General features: G+C 43.1%; 1 protein-coding gene across 3 annotated transcripts in view; it reads right to left on the bottom strand.

The window, feature by feature from the left end:
• Positions 1–8,805: 8,805 nt before the first annotated feature.
• LOC145345562 (neuropeptide Y receptor type 1-like) overlaps positions 8,806–20,660 on the bottom strand; it is a 43,127-nt gene continuing 31,272 nt past the window's right edge. For all 3 annotated transcript variants that reach the window (XM_080193403.1, XM_080193410.1, XM_080193416.1), the window contains exon 4: positions 8,806–16,156. In XM_080193403.1, coding sequence (XP_080049529.1) covers positions 15,740–16,156 — 417 coding nt within the window. In that variant the 3' untranslated portion in view covers positions 8,806–15,739. The remainder of the gene's footprint in view (positions 16,157–20,660) is intronic.

Here is a 20,660-nt window from a genome sequence, read left to right as displayed (position 1 = left end):
CTGAATGCAATTACTGTCACTAGAGAGGTCGTGCTTGATTGACTAGCGGGACTGATGGTGGACAAGTCCCCAGGACCGGATGGAATGCATCCCAGGGTTCTGAAGGAAATGGCAGAGGTGATAGTAGATGCCTTAGTGGTTATTTACCAAACTTTGCTGGATTCCGGGGAAGTGCCGGAAGATTGGAAAACGGCTAATGTTACGCTGCTGTTTAAAAAAGGTCGCAGGCAAAAGGCAGGGAATTATAGGCCGGTTAGTTTAACGTCTGTTGTTGGAAAAATGCTTGAATCCGTCATCAAAGAAGAAATAGCAAGGCACCTTGAGAAGAATTGTTTGATAGAGCAGACGCAGCACGGATTCGTTAAGGGGAAGTCATGTTTCACAAATTTATTGGAATTCTATGAAGATGTGACTAGTGCAGTAGACAGAGGGGAACCGGTGGATGTGGTGTTTCTCAATTTTCAAAAGGCGTTTGATAAGGTGCTGCACAAAAGGTTGCTTCAGAAGGTTAGGGGGCATGGAGTTGGGGGTAAGGTGTTAGCATGGATAGAGGATTGGTTGTCTAATAGGAGGCAGAGAGTTGGTATCAATGGGTGCTACTCTGATTGGTGGTTGGTGACTAGTAGAGTGCCACAGGGATCAGTGCTGGGGCCTCAGCTATTTACCATTTATATAGATGATTTGGAGGAGGGGGCTGAGTGTAGGGTGACGAAATTTGCTGATGACACAACGATGAATGGAAAAGCAAATTGTGTGGAGGGTGTGGAAAGTCTGCAGAGGGACCTGGATAGGCTGAACGAGTGGGCGAGGACCTGGCAGATGGAGTACAATGTTAGCAAGTGTGAGGTTATCCACTTTGGCAGAAATAATAGTAGGAGGGATTACTACTTAAAGGGCGAAAAGCTGCAGCATGCTACGGTGCAGAGAGACCTGGGGGTCCTTGTGCATGAGTCGCAAAAACCCAGTCTGCAGGTGCAGCAGGTGATCAAGAAGGCAAATGGGATGTTGGCCTTTATAGCGAGGGGGATAGAATATAAAAGGAGGGAGGTCTTGCTGCAACTGTACAGGGTACTGGTGAGGCCACAGCTGGAGTACTCTGTGCAGTTTTGGTCGTCGCACTTGCGCAAGGATATTTTGGCCTTGGAGAGAGTGCAGAGGAGGTTCACTAGGCTGATACCGGAGATGAGGGGGTTAGACTATGAAGAGAGACTAAATAGACTGGGTCTGGAGTTTAGAAGGATAAGGGGGGATCTTATAGAGACGTATAAGATGATGAAAGGGATTGATAGGGTAGAGGTGGAGAGATTCTTCCCGCTCAGAAAGGACAGCAGGACTAGTGGGCACAGCCTCAAGATAAGGGGAGAGGGTAGTTTAGAACGGAGTTGAGGAGGAACTTCTTCACTTAAAGGGTGGTGAATCTCTGGAATTCTCTGCCCATTGAAGTGGTGGAGGCTACCGCGCTAAATATATTTAAGACACAGGTAGATAGGTTTTTGACAGACAAGGGAATTAAGGGTTATGGGGAGAAAGCGGGAAAGTGGAACTGAGCCACTTCAGATCAGCCATGATCTTATTGAATGGCGGGGCAGGCTCAAAGGGCTAGATGGCCTACTCCTGCTCCTATTTCTTATGTTCTTATGTTATCTGAATGAATTTGGGGGGGGCGGCCGAACTTTGCCATAATCAAAGCCTTGTTGGCCTTGTTGGCTTACAGTGTCGAAGGTCAACAAAGGTTGCGTAGACCTCACGATTCAGCTCCTGACACTTCTCCTGAAGTTAGTGCGCAGCAAAAATCATGTCAATAGTCCCGTGACCTTTGCGGAAGCCACACTGTGACTCTGGAAGCAGGCCCAGCTCCAGATGAGTGACCAAACAATTTAGCAGAACTCTTGCAAGGGTTTTTCCTGTGATGGAGAACAGTGAGATTCCTCGGCGGTTGTCGTATATTTGCCAATTGCTCTTCCTCTTGTAGAGGTGTACAATAGAAACATCTTTACGTTCCTGAGGAATGGATCCTTGCTTCCAAAAGGACTGGAACAACTCGGTGAGCTTCTTGATAAGTACAGGACCAGCAGCTTTGTAGATCTCTACGGATATGGCATCTGCCCCTGGGGCTTTGCCACCAGATAGCTGGCTGACAGTTTTCGGGACTTTGGCTAATACTGGTGGGTCATCCTGGGAAATCAACCTGGGGAATCCTGTCTATTGCCTCATCATTAATAGATGACAGTCAGTTGAGGAAGGCTTCAAAGTGGTCAGCCCATCTCTGCAGGATCTGAACCCTCTCTGTAATGAGAGTTGTACCAACTGTACTCAGAAGGGGGGAGCTCCTGAGAGATTGAGGTCCATCAAGATTATTGAGGGCTTCATAGAACTGTTTCTGTCAGGGTATCCCTGCATTTCATCTGCCTTGGTGCTCAGCCAGGCATCCTGCATTTTACGCAGTTTATTCTGGATTGTCCTGCGAGCACTGGTAAAAGCATTTTTCTTGACAGCTGATGGGTTGTTCTGACAGGCCCGATGAAGACGGTACTTTTCAACAAGTAGAGCCTGTATCTCCTCATCATTCTCGTCAAACCAATCAGGCTGCTTGCGGGTGGAAGGCCTGAGTATCTTCAATGCAGATGTATGGACAGCATCCTTGAAGCATTCCCAGTCATCCTCAGCACTGTCTGCGAGGTGTATGTCAGCAAGCTTGATTTCTAAGTCTCCAGCCAGTGCTGAAGCTATGCTGGGGTTCTTTAGCTTGGCCGCATTGATTCTTTTCATAAACCTTGCTTCCTTGCGGTCGCCTCTTGAGTCTGATGCTGAGCCTCATTTTGGAGACAATGAGCCTGTGATCTGTCCAACAGTCAGCATCACACACGGCCTTAGTCAGTCTGACATCCTGCCTGTCTTTTCTCCTGACAATGACATAGTCGATAAGATGTCAGTGCTTAGAGTGGGGGTGCATCCAAGAGGCCTTGTTATGTGTAGGCAGATGGAAGGTTGTGTGGATGATGAAGAGGCCGTTTGCTGCACATTAAGAGTAGGCCATTACTGTTACACTTGCCCACTCCATGTCTCCCAGTGACTCCCTGCCAGGTTGCAGAGTCACACCCTACTCTTGCATTGAAATCACCAAGCAAGATCAGCTTGTTGGTACTGCTCACTGCTGATAGTAGGGCATCTAGTTCTTCATAGAACTTGTCTTTCATCTCGTCTGGGTTGTTCGTTGCGGGGCATTGGTGCTGATCAGGGTGGTCTGACTTCTGTTCTGTAGCAGAAGCTGTGATGTCATAAGCCGGTCATTCACACTCTTGGGTAGACTATCAAATTTCCGAACAAGGTGACTCCTGACAGCGAATCCAATTCCAGCATCACGACGCTCATCGCTGCTGCGACCCCTCCAGAAACAAGTGTATCCATCTCCAGTTTCAGTCAATTGACCTATGTTGGAAAAATGAGTTTTACTCAGGGCTGCAATGTCAATGTTGTATCTTGCAAGCCCTCTGGCAACTAAGGCTGTTCTTCTCTCTGGTCTGTCTGCTGTAGGGTTGTCCAAAAGTGTGCGCACATTCCAAGTGCCAGTGGTAAGCAATGTCACCTTGTGTTTTATTTTGTTTGTTCGACCACAAGATGGGATCCCCGCCAGCCGCGGTAAAGTGGCCAGAATGTAGTGAAGCAGGCAATATTTAGGAGGGAAGGCACCTGCTGCCATTCTGCAGCAATCGGTGGGGGATGGATGGCGGGTCCACGATCAATGGGGGGAAAGAGGTCCGCAATTGGTCTGGGCACTGAGGAGGTTGGGGCCATAGGCCCCTGCAATTGCAGTTGGGGGAGCTGCCTCGGGTAGCCTGCAGTAGCAGGGACCTGACATCTCTCTTTTCTGTCAGACCCCTGCTACTGCTAATGCTCATGTGCAGCATCAGGGGCCTGCACATGCGCACTACTTCCCTCTGCAGTCTTTTGGACATGTTAAGCTCTGCCCACCAGCTTCTGCAGCACAAACTTTTGCAGGCAGAGTGCAAGCGGTGGGGCCTTAACACGGCCCCCCAAGTCAGATCTGAAACTCTCCCAGTTTCAAGTCCGCCCAGCACTGTGAATAAAAATAGCAAAATAGCCCCCGTTGAAATAGGATTAGCACTTAGGACAGGAGGCTCAGGAACTACAGGGGCATCAAGCAATAATGTCCTACAAATAGGAGGAGAGACCTTGTGTAATCAGCACTCAATGGAGAGTGCTTCTATAAATCAGGTGTTAAAGGATGTCATTCACAATAAGAACCCTAATGTCACCATCAGACAGTCAAAGAAAGGCAGTGACGACTCCATGAATATTAGAAAACATACTGCAGAAATCTGCAATTATCAGATGATGGATTATTTCAAGCACTGTCAAAGGGCACAGTCAAAGCAAAGTTTCAGGAAGAGGCAAAACACATGCTGACTAGTGAAAAAAGTGGTTCAGATGTCCACTCTTCCAGAAACAAGGACATCGCAACTGAACAGTATCATCACAACGAAAGTTGTCCCAATAATGGTAGAATTACTGGTGAACAGCCATCCCTTGAAGATGGAGGTGGACATGGGAACTGCAGTCTTCGTTATCGGAGAACAGACATGTAAGCATCTCCAATCTGGCATCCAACTCCTGAGTTTGAAAGGCTACTTACATGGGGGAGTGTTTCCAAATAAAAGACACCATAATGGCCCAGTGACTTACAGGCAGCAATCAGCTTGTCTCCCACTCATTGGTGTACAGGGGCATGGACTAAGATTCATGGGGAGAGATTGGCTCCAATAGACCTGGCTGAAGTGGTTGGGGATCTAAAGGTGAGACATGGGGGAACTGTACAAAGTTGTTTGTAGATACCCTGCCATTTTCCAAGAAGGCCTGGGCATGCTACACCTAGGTATTTCAGAGCAGGACCAGTCCATACTCCATGCTGGAGAAGGTGGAAACTGAACTAGGGCGCCTTGAAAGTTTAGATATAGTAAGGTCTGTGCAATTTGCTGAATGAGCTGCACCCGTAGGCCCCATTCTTATGCCCAACAAGTCAGTTCATCTTTGTGGGGCTGTAAACTAACAGTCAATCAGGTCCCCAAACTCAATAGGTACCTCAGGCCCCGAATCAAAGATTTGTACACTAAGCTAACAGGAGGCAAGGCATTCTCTAACACAAACAGAAAATGTTGATAAACCTTAGCAGGTCTGACAGCATGTGTGAAAAAAGAACAGAGCTTATGTTTTGAGTCTGTGTAATAAGTCTTCGGAGGCAGAAGTCCCTTCACCTAATTCCCTTTATTTACAATTCCTGCAGCAGTACACAGAGTGCTATCAGTCAGCAGTCTACATTCAGGATTGCCAGAGGAACTGACTCTCACAGTTAAATACAAGGAAAAGATTCCCTGAATGGCCCATCAATAGACTCATTAATCAGGGAACTCTTTCTCCCCAACTAAATAAACAAAATCAAATTAAATTAAGGAACTCATTAATCGGGGAGTTCATATTCCAACAGGCCAACCTCAATGGCCTCATTGAAGTCATTACAGTCTGGATGGCCTTTCAACTCAAAACATTAGCCAAAATTCTCCCAAAAAAATTCTAAATGTCAAATTCACGTGGAAACTGGAGTAATTAATCTGTTTTTCTCAGTGGGAATTCAGAGAAGAATCTCCCACACTCTGAAGAAGCCACTAGTGTGGATATCATTCAGAAATAGGGGAGGGGCCTATTCCCGCTGGAGAGGCTGCAATCAGTGCATTGAATGGGCCACAGTGCATGTGCTGATCTGTCAGTGTTGAGATCAGTGCATGTGCAATGGCCCTGCACTGACGGGACCACTGCACGTGCACTGTTGGCTAATTGTTGGTCAATTCAATCACTGGCCAGCCCTACGACCCCGCATCGCCGGCCCTCCACCCCCTCACAGCCGATCACTGCCTCCCCAAGCCCCCCCGCCCCCCTGGCCATTCCCAAGCCCAGCCCGACACCTCCTCCCAGGCTGCCCCAATCTCCAACCCCCTCCCAACAGTTACTCACTTGTAGTCCTGACCTCGTAGTCACAGTGCCAACCACCCCAGTAGTTCTGATCCCTACCTTCCCTCCAGCTGTCCAAACCAGCTCCCCAGCCTGCCCAATTACTGGTCTCCCTCCTTCCTGCCATCGATCTCTATGTAGGATGGCAGTGGAACACCCCACTCCCACTGATTGCTACTTAGGCCTCTTCCAGCAACAACAAATGCACAGTGGGAAAACATTCTTCAGTGAAACTGACAGGCTAGGAAGGCTTTGGTCAGTAAAACCGAAAGGTTCCAGCCATGGCCAGATGGGAGGCTCCTACTTGAAGGTGATTGACAATAATCAGCCACTCTTCCCTGCTGCCAACTTTCAGTAAGGCATAGGAGCATAATGACAGGCATTACTAGAAGCCGTACCACAGCCGACAGTTCCAACAGCATCAGCACCTTTTCCTCAACTGTCTGCCACTCTGCAAGGCAGATGGCTTGGATACTGAGGTTCAACTGGAAGGATGTGTGGACTCCTTCTCTTCCCCCCCCTTCTCCCCCCTCCCCTCTTCACCATACCCATACCCCTCACACAGGGTCTACAGGCAGGAGACTAGTTATTCCAATTTGTATGAGCACCAATGCTTCAGCAGGCCCAGGTTCTGAATGGCAGGTCATAACTAACATCTGTAGCATCTTGGAACAAGACCTTCTTCCAGTGGCCGATAAAATACCTCTAACTGTTCAGATGGGGATTTAAGGTATATTGCTGTTTAGGAATGAGTGTAGATGCTCGGTGTTTTAATCTGGCCTGTGCAGGAAAATGCTGAGCAAGTCAGAGCTGGGGTTTGAACATCTGAAAGCAATATACTAATCACCTTTCATGCTTTCCTGAGGTGCTGGATCTTCCTGGCAACCTGACTCTAAGTTGGAGGGAGAACACTCTTGCTGTTGCCTTCCCAGCTACCTCTATTCAGTCTGCTGGGTTGAAAAGGTTTTTCTCCTCCTTTCATTCTGAGGAAAATTCCATTTACAGTAGCCTCTATAGGGTTCTTGTTGGTCTTCCCAGGCCTCCACTTACTCTTACGGATGCTGCAGCCCTGTAATCCATGCTGTGGTTTCTTTAATTAGAAATCTTTCCTTTCTAAATGGTCCCAAAGCTCACAGTCGCATTATGACATTTAAGGTTTGGTTACCCACCACTTCTGGTTTCAGTCAAAGTCTGACAGCTTGGTTGTGGGTTTAGGTCAGAGAATCAGTCAGGGTTTAATGGCATTTTCTTTAACAAGATTACTGTCAGCTATATTTTTTTAAAAAGAAATTGGAAATCCTAATATCTGAACTCCAAACACCCACCTTCCCAGTTATCATCCAGAAATTTGGGAAAACGGGGTACTGATTCTGAACCAGTGGCAGATTTACAGTTAGTGGGTCCTGATGCTCAATTTCATTTTACCACCCACTTCTCCTATCCAACTATCAAGTGCAAAGGCATGATGCCAAATATTCACAAATTGGTCAGTACTCCTTCATTTGTAAAAAAAGATATTTGTGTGAATCATTACCTTGTTGAAATGCAAGCTTAGCTCTTGTCTGAATTATGGTAAATGTGGAAAATATTGTGATGCAAGATGAGGAAAAATGGAATTTACTGTACGCAATTAACCAAAACAATTCAGTATGTGACTTTTCACTTTGTTTCCTTGTGTGATCCCCTCCAATCTGCTCACAGTAATTGCTCATAGTGATTATTTCATTCACTTTCATAAAATCCTCTTGAGCCTGCTTTCTCAGTAATCTACACTAAGTCATCTTTTAAGCACAACATAATTCTCTCATTTATTCAATTCATGAGAACCATTTGGACCCAGACATTCAGTGAGCCACACAGATCTGCTTTCTCAATAAGGTCCTTGAAAGGCCTCAACAAATAAAAATCCACAGACCACTTTCCAAATGAAACCTCATGAGATGGCTCATCAACTGATCTGATTTTGTTAATTTGGCTGAAGAATGATTGGACATGGCACCAAGAAGAGTCTCTAACCTTTTTCAATAGTGTCTGCAATAACCAAAATTTGGGGCTCTTGATTATCTTCTAATTAGGTTTTTTCATTATTTTACAAGATGTGGGTATTGCTGGCTACACCAGAATTTATTGCCCATCCTTAAGCAGGTGGTGGTGAGTTGTGTTCTTGAACCACTGCAGTCCCTGAGATGTACGTACACCCACAGTGCTTTACGGGAGGCAGTTCCAAGATTTTCATAGAATCAACACGGTGCAGAAGACCATTTGGCCCATCGAGTCTGCACAGACCACAATCTCACCCTGGCCCTTTCCCCATAACCCCACCCATCTACCCTGCTAGCCCCCGGATTCTAAGGGGCAATTTACCATGGCTAATCAACCCAACCTGCATGTCTTTGGACCCAGCGATAATGAAGGAACGGATACATTTCCAAGTCAGGCTTAAATGTATTTCCGCTTAAATGTATTTAGTGCCTGCCAACCTCACTATGAAACATCCCAGAGCTCCTAATCTATAATCAACTAACAGCCCTATCATTATTTTGGTAAGCACAGCACTTTGCAAACAACAAAACTTTCTTGAGAGGGCTTATTCAAAGAACATCTCTAAGAGTATGATATTTCTTAATCGCGCCGCTGAAGTGCTGGGCTAGATGGTAAATCTTTGTTTATATCGAAGAGCAGGGATTGAGTCCGTGACAATGTGCCTCAGAGGCCAGATTGTTACCAATGAAGCTAAATTGACATTTAGACATTCCATTTTATATTTTCTGCTGGTAAACATCCATTTTTATTTCATTACTCCAAGGAAATGGCAAAACCTTTCGGGTTTAACAAATCAACAGGCATTATACTTAGTTCTGTTTGAAATTACAAGTTACTCCAATTTCCCAATCTTGTTTTCCTCGTGTACTGATTTTGCTGGTCCATTGTACATTTCCACAGTTTTTGAGATTTAACAATTCACAGAGACAGATGCATTGCACCTTACATAATTAAAGGAACCACCAAATGTTACTTACAAGGAAACTACAGAGACAGGTATCACAGACACAGATTCATAGAATTGACCCATTGGAATATTCAGACTCTGGTATCTTAACTAAGTGGTTAATAGCCACCACTGAGATAATGGGGAGTGTCAAAAAATCTACCACATTGTGGTCATCATATTTGAATATGATCCTGACTTACTGAGCAACCAGACAGATTTCCAACAGATCAAAAGGCAAGAGGAAAGAAAAGTATTGTGGGCAATCTTGAGCAAATGCTCGTTGTGCGCGTCAATGGCAGTGGGGTTCAGGATTCAGTGAAACCCCTGAAGTTGTGGATCTCAGCAGTGAGATCATGACTTCTGAATTTTGCTGCCCCTTGCCGATGATGTAATCATGTTCACACCCATAATAGTCTGGAACCTGATTTACATACATTTTAATATATTTAAATATAATTAAAGACATCCCCACCAGATATTGATCCAATCCTCCCCCCCCACTCCTCGCTCCCGCTCATGCCAAAACACGCACACATCCTGTACTGTCACAACAAGTTCACCCAGATATAAGGGGGAGTTTGCTGATGATATGCATTTCTTCTGTCTGCATTTAGGACAAAATGCGCATAACTATGATGGGTTTGGACAGGGTAAATAGGTGGCAGCTATTCCCTTTGGTTGAGGGGTCAATCACGAAAGGTTTTAAGGGAAGGGGCAGGAAATTCAATGGGAATTTGAGAAAGAAATTTTACTCAGACGGTGTTGAGAATTTACAATAAAAGTAAATTACTGCAGATGCTGGAATCTGAAACCAAAAGAGAAAATGCTGAAAAATCTCAGCAAGTCTGGCAGCATCTGTAAGAAGAGAAAAGAGCTGACGTTTAATCCAGATGACCCTTTGTCAAAGCTAAAAGGGATAGAAAGTGGAAGATATTTAAACTGTAGGGTGAGGGAATGAAAGATGAATCATAGCCCCATAAACAAAGGGGAAGGCTGCTAATGCAGTCCATAGAGAGAACAGAAGGTGTGAATGGCCAAATGGCAGAGAAGCTGATATAATCTAGAGTACATTGCCTGCGAATGTAATGGAAGCTGGAAACCTTACAACCTTTACAAAGCAAGATGAGCACTTGAAACATCATAACATTCAGGGATATGGGACAAGTGCAGGAAAATGGGATTAGTATAAATTTAGTGGTCGATATTATTGGTGCAAACTCAATAGACCAAAGGGTCTTTTCTACACTGGATGACTCTTACTCTGCAAGGAATGTTCGAAGATCTAACCACCACATCATTAGCCCTGCAGAGGAGGATGTGGTTGATCAGGCCATGGAGCAGTTCAGTTACGGATGTCAAGGCCAGAATATCAAGTCAATAACCTGGTGTTGAGAACTGGACACACAGGGGATGCACATGATACTGTTCTGGGAATGGGATTCTGCATTATCTCAAAATAATTCTTTGTGTTTCCACTACAGGTTCTTGCAATTAGGAGACACGTCACCACTGTATGTAATGAGTCAGAACTCCATTTTTGAAGATGATGACACAAAAAATTCAGATTGCACCATCACATAATTCACCCAGTTACCTCAGTGGAAATGCATTTGCCATTAGATTCAAGATTGCAATGTGATGAACATACCATAGTCACATTTCAGCAGCTGATGAGATTTGACAGCTGAGGTCCCTTGCAGCTGGATGACTGCTGGAGACCAGGCCCATGCTAAGCTGCATGCTGATGATGTCCCCCTGGGCATGGCCACAAGAAACCTGCTGGTTATGCAGAGACCAGCAGGGGAACATATGGCAGACATACCAGAGGCATTGCATGGATAGTGCAGGGATCCATTCAAATCATGAGTTTTGTCATGGCTGTGGCATGTGAGTGCATGGATTCCTCGACGGAGAGGTTGGTGATTGCCATTAAGAGCCAGGTCTGGCAGAGAACAGTCAGTGACTGCTGAATATGCACTAGGACCCACATTCCATCCCTCTTGGCATGCTCACTGGTGGTTAGGAGAGATGGAGCAGGGCGGCTCAACCTCTCTCCAGGTACCCTTTCTCTTCATGCATTCAGGGAAATGCCATTATGCATTGACAGGGAGGAGAAGTGCTAGAAATTCACTTTGGAATGTCACCTCAGGTCCATTGCCATTCTACCTTTCCTATTCCAGCAACCCCAGTACCTCCAGTAGGTAGGCCAACAAGGGTACTCATGCATTCTTTAGGCCTCAAAATATCAAATGGCTACTGTCAAGATTATTTCAGGCAATGGGACATTGCGCTGAGAAGACTGACTCCACCTCAGTTATGTTAGGGTAGTAATAGGAAATGTAAATTAAAATGGCACAATGGTAGCTTGGATGTCCAACCCTGCTATGCCACTGCAAATTTGTATAAATACACAACTTTGGAGCACTTTATTCAAATGCGTTGAATGGCTATGTTATTGGAACTTTTGATGAGGGCTTTTAATGTGTTGGCAGTTCATTTAAAATCAATGATTACTGCCACAGGGACAACAGACGCACCTTTATTGTTACATCTCAAAGGTAGTAAATTTGAGCTTCTGGGCAAAAGTTCTTAGTTTTTTAACCTGTGTTAGGGGGCACCAGGGAATTGGATCCTCACTGCCCAGTCAGCCCGTTATCGCCCTTCAAAAGCTGTTGTCTTTACAGTGGCTGTAGCTCAGGCGGCCCACTTTTTGCAGATGAGCATTTAATTTTTAGGCAAGACTAGAGCAGATATGACTGAATCATTTGCAACCTCCTTCCAAGTTAGAAGGATGTGTGTGGGCTTGTTCAACCCAAGAGCCCAAAGTTTCTGCCTGTTAGCTGACGAGGATTGTATACCCTTATGTTGGTCTGGTGGGAGAATACCAGAAGTGGGCATATTTCCACAGTGAATTTGATGAGATGGAAATTAAGAGATCCTACAAGGGTCTCACTTTGACTGAAATTGCGATGGAATGAAGGTCTTATTGACCTGTTTTTCACATTGCTCCATTGCCTAGGCGTCTGCAGCTGGAGCAGCACCATGCATCGCCTCAGATGACTTTGATTCATCCCTTTCATCCTCATATGAGAATGAATCCAGCTCCTTTAATGCCCTGACTGATAGTTCCTCTTCACTTTGCTGCACTGCTTTATATAGGGTGCAGCACACCACAATGGTCTCAAATACTCTATGGTACATACTGCGGCACTCTGCCTGAACTGTTCAGGCAGTGGAATCTCACAGCATGGACAAGTTGGGCCAAAGGGCCTGTTTCCATGCTACAAATCTCCATGATTCTTCAGCAATCCGATGTTTGTTGTCTTGTTGAGATATGGGCAAATTATATCACTTCTCTGCTAGACTTTGTGTCATGAGGCAGATCTTCTGAGGATATCTTCGTGATTCACAAACCATCTCTGCAGTTCCGAGTGGAAGGGGGTGGGGGTGTGGTGGGGGAGGGGGCAGGAGGATGGGCAGCAACTGTGGCATCTGAGAATGTATGAGTCACGAGAGCTTCCTGGGAAGTAATATGCACTTGCATCACAGATTAGCTATACATTGAAAGGATGAAACCCCTTTTGTTTAATGAATGCTGCTGGCTAGTCCCAGGGAGCTCTTAGTGACACATGGATGCTATTGAGCTAAATCTAACAGCTCTGGCTGTCAAGTTCCCAGAGTCTGTGGTGGATTGCACAAAATCATCAACGTGTTTGAATCTGACATTGATGAATTCTCTTATCTGTCCAGCTGTCTGAGAGATGACACAAGTGGCCCTCTTGGAATGGCCCAGTGGGGTAGAAATTCAAGGCATGATAAGGCTGCTGGCATTGGATTGCCTTCCATTCCATGGGACAGAGGGTCTTCCTGCAAGAGCTGACATAGGTCACTGGGTAAGAGCCATGACGTCCTCAAACATTGATATTTGTAGATGGTTACTTCAGGTGTGGTATCTTTCATTGGCCAGCATTCTGAGCAGCCTGACCATCTGCTTCCACCCCTTATTGTCAATCTGGTCAATGTTGTGCCTGGCTCTAATCCATCCTTGGCCTGTTCCCCTCCTCCTTTGCCACAGCATCAAAAAGCATTGAGTGTAGAAAGCTAATCCTGTCTGTGTGAAGTGAACTGCAGACTGAAGGCTGGCAAAGATCTGACCAAAACAATCTACTGGCCTCCTTCCTGATTGGATGACTGTAGAGCACCAAGGTGCTCGTTGATGTGCATTGACCCTTGTCTCCATCCACCCGACTGAGGCCAACTCCCTCCTTACTTTGAGTCTCCAGTTCCAGCTGCCACAGCTATGTCTGTAGACATTCCCAATCTTGACACTGGAGCTGCAAGCCATCCCCGTGCACTCTCCCTCAATCTCCTTTGACCTTCCCTTCAACACCTTCAACCTTTTCTCCATTAACCTTGCCCTGCCTTCCGTGCTCCTTGAGCCATTCACCATCACCCTTGATCAATTATTTGTCAAGCTAGAGCTACCCCATGTCACCACCAGGGTCCCTGGCACGCTGAATCTGCTTTTGTCCACTTGACCTGCCAGCTGTTATCTTCAACCCTCCCGTCATTACCCGAGACCTGCCCCCAGTTACCCGCTACTCTCCCAAGCTCACCATTAACCTGCTCTCAATCACATTTTGTTCTTCCCTCTATCATGTTTCAGCTACCTTAAGTGGAGATTGACCTTCCCTCTGCCATTCATCTGCCTCTGTCTGCTTCCTGCCATCCTTCTTAGGTCCATCATAATCTGATTTCCCTCCCTAGGACAGCCATGACCGAACCTCCAAAGACAGTTGCCACCTGCCTCAGAAAGCCAAGCCCAACCGCTTTGCATAACTGCCTTCTGAGTTCAGTTCAATGACTTATCCTACTGTCCCCAATCCAACATAGTTTCTCATACAAGAGAATCAGCTCCTACTTACTCCAAATCTTGAAAAACTATCTCACCTACTGCATTGCCTCCTTTAATCAGTTGTGAATTTGAGGCACTTGTTTATTGTTAATTTAGTTGTAAAGATATAATCTGGTGACCTTGTGCCTTAATGAGTGCACATGACATGCTGCTGCAATAGATAAAGATTCCCTCTGTTTGTCATCAGGAATTATAATTAACCTTAAATTCAATTTGTTTCCGATTGTCATCTCACCATTGAGAGGCTGCCATCTCACCTGCTGCAAAACTAAGTGTCTCTGCTCCTGGGATCTTCAATATATTTTGTCCTAGTCTTTTTTACACTGTCTCCTAGAATTGTAGCAATACAATCAAAATATTGATTCCTGCACAACTTTCATTCATCAATATATTTACATCAAATATGTATAGACTTGAGTATTTTCCAATAAGATAATATTATAAATCAACCCAGCCATGAGTCATGTATCACACATAAATTTAACAAAATGAACTTCATTTTGGTGCATCATGCTTTGGCACCATTTCACTGTCAGACAGTAGTGAGTCCTTTTTCAGTTGGCTTCAGTGTAAGACTGGTTTGTTCTGGCAGTGGTATATTTATCCCTTATTAGCTCTTATTGAAAAATATTGATGAATACAGTATTTCTTTCCAAACATTGTCATGCATCACAGTTACACCAACATAACAATACTAGCAAGATAACATACAATTTACTGGTAAGGAGACATGGTTATTGCACAAAATTATTAAACTTACTCAACAAACTGCAATTTTTTCTTTGTCCAAAGTAGTAGTAAACTTGCAAAAGGAAAGATACTTTATTGTAAAATAAAGTGCTTTCTCAAAATCATTCCCTTCCTTTAGATTTCCATCATGGACAATTGTCTGTTCAGAAGAAACAATATAATCTGTTCAGTCCTCTGCTGCTGGAGGCACATGGGAATAGAATGAATTAGCGTCCTCTTTCATTTTCTACCCTTTCTGGAGGAAAAGCTAAAAGCTTCCTCTTCATTCCTTCACTCACATTTTTGCTGAAGAAAAATCACTGTGGACAATTCTCTTTTTTATACTTTCAGACACTTTGAAAATAAAACACATGCAATATAAAAAATCATTTAACTAAAGTTACTGGAGGGCAACTAGATATAGACAATATAATGTGGCCTTGCCCAAGTCTCCCTTATCCCAAGAATCATAGAATTCTCCAGTGCAGAAGGAAGCCATTCAGCCTATTGAGTCTACTGACTCTCTGACAGAACATCTTACCCTAGCCTTATCCTTATCCCGTAACCACGTATATTTACCCTGCTAATCCCCTTAATCTACACATCTTAGGTCACCAAAGGGCAATTTAGCATGGCCTGCACATCTTACAGTGGGAGGATACAGGAGTACCCAGAGAAAACCCACATAAACATGAGAGGAACATGCAAACTCCATAAATCACACAAGGCCAGAATTGAACCCAGGTTCCTGGTGCTGTGAGGCAGCAACGCTGGTCATTGTGCCAATCCAGAAAAAAAGAGTTAAAAGTTGTTAGTAGTGAAAGTTCTGATTTTCTTTTTGTAAAGTCCAGAATAAGAGCAGCTTTACTCACAATGGAATGTAGACCAAAAATTAACTCAGAAGGAATCTCTTATTTAAAATTCTACTAAAATTTCATGGCCTTAAACTTATAATGTGTGTATGATACCTTTTGTCAGTGTACAATGGAATAATCCTTACTGATATTTGGTCGCTTTGACCAGGAGGACCATTTGCTGCTGTTTATTCTGCTGGAGCAGGATTCTGAAATCAATTTATCTCAAGCAATCTGTGTTGTTTGTTTCAGAGAGCTCTTGGAAATCTCGGTCTGCATGGTTGACATGGCAATAGCTTCATAGTCCTCCTCTCTGGAGTTACATTTGCAGTAACGGAGAATTGAACGCAAGTCCCTCTGAAAGTTTTTATTGAGGAATCCATAAAAGATGGGGTTTGTACAGGTTGACAACATGGCTGCCAGATGACATATGGAGAAAACCAGGTTGTGATGGCAATTATTAATGGCCTCATAATTCCAATCAAAAACAGCATTGAAAATGTTGAGGGGCAGCCAGCAGACTGCAAATGCTACCACAATGGAGATCAGCATAATAGTGATTCTTCTGTTTTCATCCGCCCTGTATTTATTCTCTCTTATCTTGTCCATCATGTTGTTTCTCCTCCTTAGGCGTACATATATCTTTTGAAGAAACATAACAGGTTATATTTAGACATTTATATTTTTCAAATTATATTTAGACATTCAAGTTTGAGCTCATTATAATACAATATTATTTTTTAGAAATCAGCTATTACTCTGTGCTAAACTTATAGTAATGACAAAGCTACCCCATCACTCAGCTGGTTAATGAACTGTAAGCAAAACTGCACGGACTGGTTCGAAGTTCGATCCCCAGTCTTTGCTGAGTTGCCTGATTTCTGCCAGGATGGCAGCAGGAGTGCTACAATTGGCATCTGTATCTTGCCTTATGGAGAGAAACATCAGCCAAGGTCCTGCACTCCTGATTATTATCCAACAAACTTTTCTGGAAGTCTTTGGTCAGAGGAAGACTGGACTGGGCTCAGCTGTGATGTTTTTGTGTCTGAACAGCCTGAAGAAGGTCACAGATGAAGAATGACTTGGTGCTACTGGAGCCACACCCATCAAGGAGTCAAGCTCTGCAGGAGACATACAGGATACAAGATAACTTGAAACAAAAAAGGATAAAAACTCACAATAGCCACAATTGTAATCTTTCGGACATCTAAATTATACAATGAATGTTAACCATCAAATGCTTACCACACTTCTATAAAGCATCTCTAATTTTAGCTGAGCTGTTGGCATTAGATTAGAAGAAATGGGCTATATAAAGTAAGCCAATTTCAGTCTTTTGTTTGTAATTTCAGTCTGATCATCAACATTTAACAATAATGCAGACCAGGGTTACTATCAGCAAAAGGAAAGCCATGACTGAGTAAAACTATTTCATGCAGTTTATGGTCTATGTCATACTGAGTATAGTACTACATATATAAGTCATGCCTGACAATTCAACCTGTCAGATTACATTACTATATACTGCTGCCCCTTCAAGCAAATCATGTCCCAATGTTCTTACCGACCAGATCAGAATTAAGCAACACCAGTGAAATAAGCATGTAGCTTGGTGAAAACAGGAGATAAACCCCTCAAAAAATCTACAAAAACCATAGGCTGATTTCAAAGCTGCAATTTACGTGATAATTAAAACAATTTAAATTCTCACTGTTAATTGTATTAATGAAACTGCTTAATCAGTTTACTGCCTTAGAAGCATCCTACATATATGATCCTACATATTTTAAAGTATAAATTGTAGCAAGAAGTGCAAGGATAATCAGTTATGAGTAGCCATAGCTAAAACGATACAAAGACTTGAAACCTTCCTCATTTCTTTATCTGTCTGTTCCATTATTTATTTTCATTTCTCCTCTCTATGTTCCATGTGGGATAAGAATTCCCCTGCTCTCTCTGAATAGGAACAGTCTACCTCTTCAATGTTTCAGATGAAACTTTAAAAGTATCCTTCTGGTATGTATTTAGGGTATCACTAGAAATGAAAGTCAGAAGAAATCTTCACAAGCTCATTTATAAATTTATTACCTGTGAGCAGAGTAATTTTTATCTCATTCCTTCTTTCCTGTGCCTGTATTTTCCATATCTAATTTATCACTTTCTCTCCCTTCTACTATTTCATGCTAAAGGATGTTAGTACTGGGGGACACAACATATGTCTGATTAAAAACCAGCAATTAGAGACAGTGGGAGATGGTTTCTAATAAAACCCAAATACACTTGCTATAAGAATTCCAGAGACAGTCAAAGTACCTGATTGGATTAAATTTGAAACCAATTTCAGGATTGTGATCCCGCTACATCATCCAGCCACCTCTTGCTCTCTCTATTCATGGCTATTTCCCTCCATTTCCTGTCTGTCCTCTCATTTTACTCATGCTTACTCTCCTCCTTCCTTTTCAATGCTGCCAAATTTGAGAACACTAACCAACTGTCAAGGAATCCAATGATTCGGCAGCATTCTATAATCAACTCTCAATTGCTTTGTTCTACCCTCCAAACCTCCCATATTAATCACTGTCACATATCTAAGTGTAATGAAAGGTGCTACGTCTACATTGAGTTTTAGAAAAGTTCTATATTTTATTGTTGGATCATAAAAGCATATTTTGGAAGCTTGTGAAAAAAAATCAATGTTTCTCTATTTCACTCAACTCAAAATTATATAACATCTTTTAATTCTTGCTTAAAGTTCCTGGGAAAGCACTAATATCTCTAAACAATCTGAATACTTAATAATTGTAAAGGAAAGATCTGAATTATTGTGTATCATGTAAAAGCATGACTAAAAACATCAAAAATCAGATCTATTCTAGATCTCATTTTCAATCAGTATAACGCATAAAAATAGGATTAGCAGAATTTAACTGCAGCCAGGAAGGAATAGTTTAACATTTTTTACATGACTTGGTAGTCATCTTATTCTTTCTGATTTTATAATAAATAGATGGAAAAATTGGGAAGCAGCACAGTCTACCATCAAGAATTGTCACTGAATTGTACTACTTTCCTTAATTTAAACACATTTTACTAAACAATGACAGATGTAATTAACTCTGAAATGTTGCTCTTCATTGAAGATCTTGTGGTTGAGTTGAATAACAATGAGGAGCTGCAAATAAAGTGAAAAATTACCATATCAATTGCTTACAAAATGCGTGAAAATATTAATGAAATGCATAATTGAAAACTATTGAATATTTGATGTGCTCCATATTTAGCTCTTGGCCCAAATTAGGAATAAGCTGATCAGTTGCAAAAAGTAAAAATATTATGGGGAGAAATTCAAAACTAAGAATCCTACATTTCCAGACCATCATGCTTATACTGATCAGCATTACTCAATTAAACATTGCAATTTTAACCCCTTCTGCTATTTGTTCAATTTTGAATCTGCTTCAACTGCTATTCAAACAGTGCAATTCAGATCATAATGAAATATTGCATCAAAAAATTCTCAAGTCGCCTCTGCTTCTTTTACCAATTACCTTAAATCTGTGCCTTCTAGTTCATGAGCCTTCTGCCAATACGGCTGCATCTCCTTATTTCCTCCACCAAAAACATTGAGAATTTTGAACTTATACAAATCCGAGGAAGGCCACTTGGTCCCTTGAGCCTGCTCTACCATTCCTTCAGATCATGGCTGACCTGTTTGTGTTTTTAATTCCACATTCCCATCTAACCCCAGTAATCTTTGATTCCCTTGCCTAACAAGCCATTTTCTGCCTCCGCCTTAAAAATATTCAATGACCTCACCTCCACTGCCTTCTAAATTTTCAATGAACATTCCCAACTTCTTGAATAACTCCACATAACTGAATTCCTTCATACCTGGTATCACTCTAGTAAATCTCCTTTGCTTGCCATCCAAGGCCTTTACATCCTTGCAGAAGTGTAGTGTCCAGAACGGGACACAAATGGGCTGAATTTTACATTCTTATGGTGGGCGTGTTTCCTCCCTTGGAGGCACACAAAGTTAAATGGATGCCCATCCTACTGTCTTCGCACCCATCCCTATAATACAGGGGGAGAGCAAGTAACGCGCCAAAATCATCAGGCTCTCCACTATATTAAAACACCAATCAAGGATCATTATTGAGCCTAACTGACCCTAACAAAAAACTGCTCATGCCATAATACATTTGGTATGGGCAGCAGGGTGGGAGTGGGAGATCTGACTTTTAACCTCAAGTGGTTTGCCAATTGCTGACCCAAACCCTCTTGGACTTACCTGCTCCAGGGGTGCATGACCCTTCACCTGCCTCTCTTCAGCTGCTGCCCTGCTGGCATTGCCGGGACTGATGGAGCTGTCAGCCAATTAGACTTGGTAGGCCCTTGTTAATGAGCTTCACTGCATTTTATTGCTGCAGGGCAATTGTTTCTATACATTTTTATTGTGTGTTTGCTTGAATGTTGGGTATGGTAAATGTTTTGACTATATGAGTGCAGGCATGATATTTTAAAGGAGAGACAGTGAGAATGACCTGCAAGTATTTTCTAAGTAGCTGCATAACCACAAGTGAAGAAAAAAATGGGCTCTAAAAAAGCATTAGAATCCATTTACAAAAAGGGAGACATAGAATCATAGAATCCTACAGTGCAGAAGGTTACCATTCGGCCCATCAAGTCTGTACCAACTACAATCCCATCAGGCCTTATCCCCATAAGCCCATGCATTTACCTTAGCTAGTCCCCTGATACTATACTGGGCTATTTAGTATGGCCAATCCACCTAACCCACACATCTGCAGAGATAGCAGTTGGCATTCATCTTCTGACTCTCTAAGGCAAGTCTTGCTGGCACAAGCCCTCCATCCAATTTTGCCTGCTAACCTCTTTGGCGTTGGCCTAAATTCCTGAGGTGCCATTGGTGTCCACAGTTCACCACTTCCATGCAGATGAGAAACAAGGCTCAATTTCAATCTGGGCTCAAATCAATGTTTGTGTGTGTATCATACAACCATGTTACAATGGAAACAGTTGACTGTTGAACTGCTCTACTGATGATTTTAAAAATCACATTTATTCATGAGAGTATTTTAAAAAAAACTGCAAAAGACTGATTTGGATTACTAACTGAATCACT

This window comes from Carcharhinus amblyrhynchos, chromosome 1 (genome assembly GCF_965287045.1).
Source record: "Carcharhinus amblyrhynchos chromosome 1, sCarAmb.v2.hapA, whole genome shotgun sequence".
NCBI classification, from domain to species: domain Eukaryota; kingdom Metazoa; phylum Chordata; class Chondrichthyes; order Carcharhiniformes; family Carcharhinidae; genus Carcharhinus; species Carcharhinus amblyrhynchos.
Note: the sequence above shows the minus strand (reverse complement) of the source record. Positions and strands in the feature narration are given on the sequence as shown.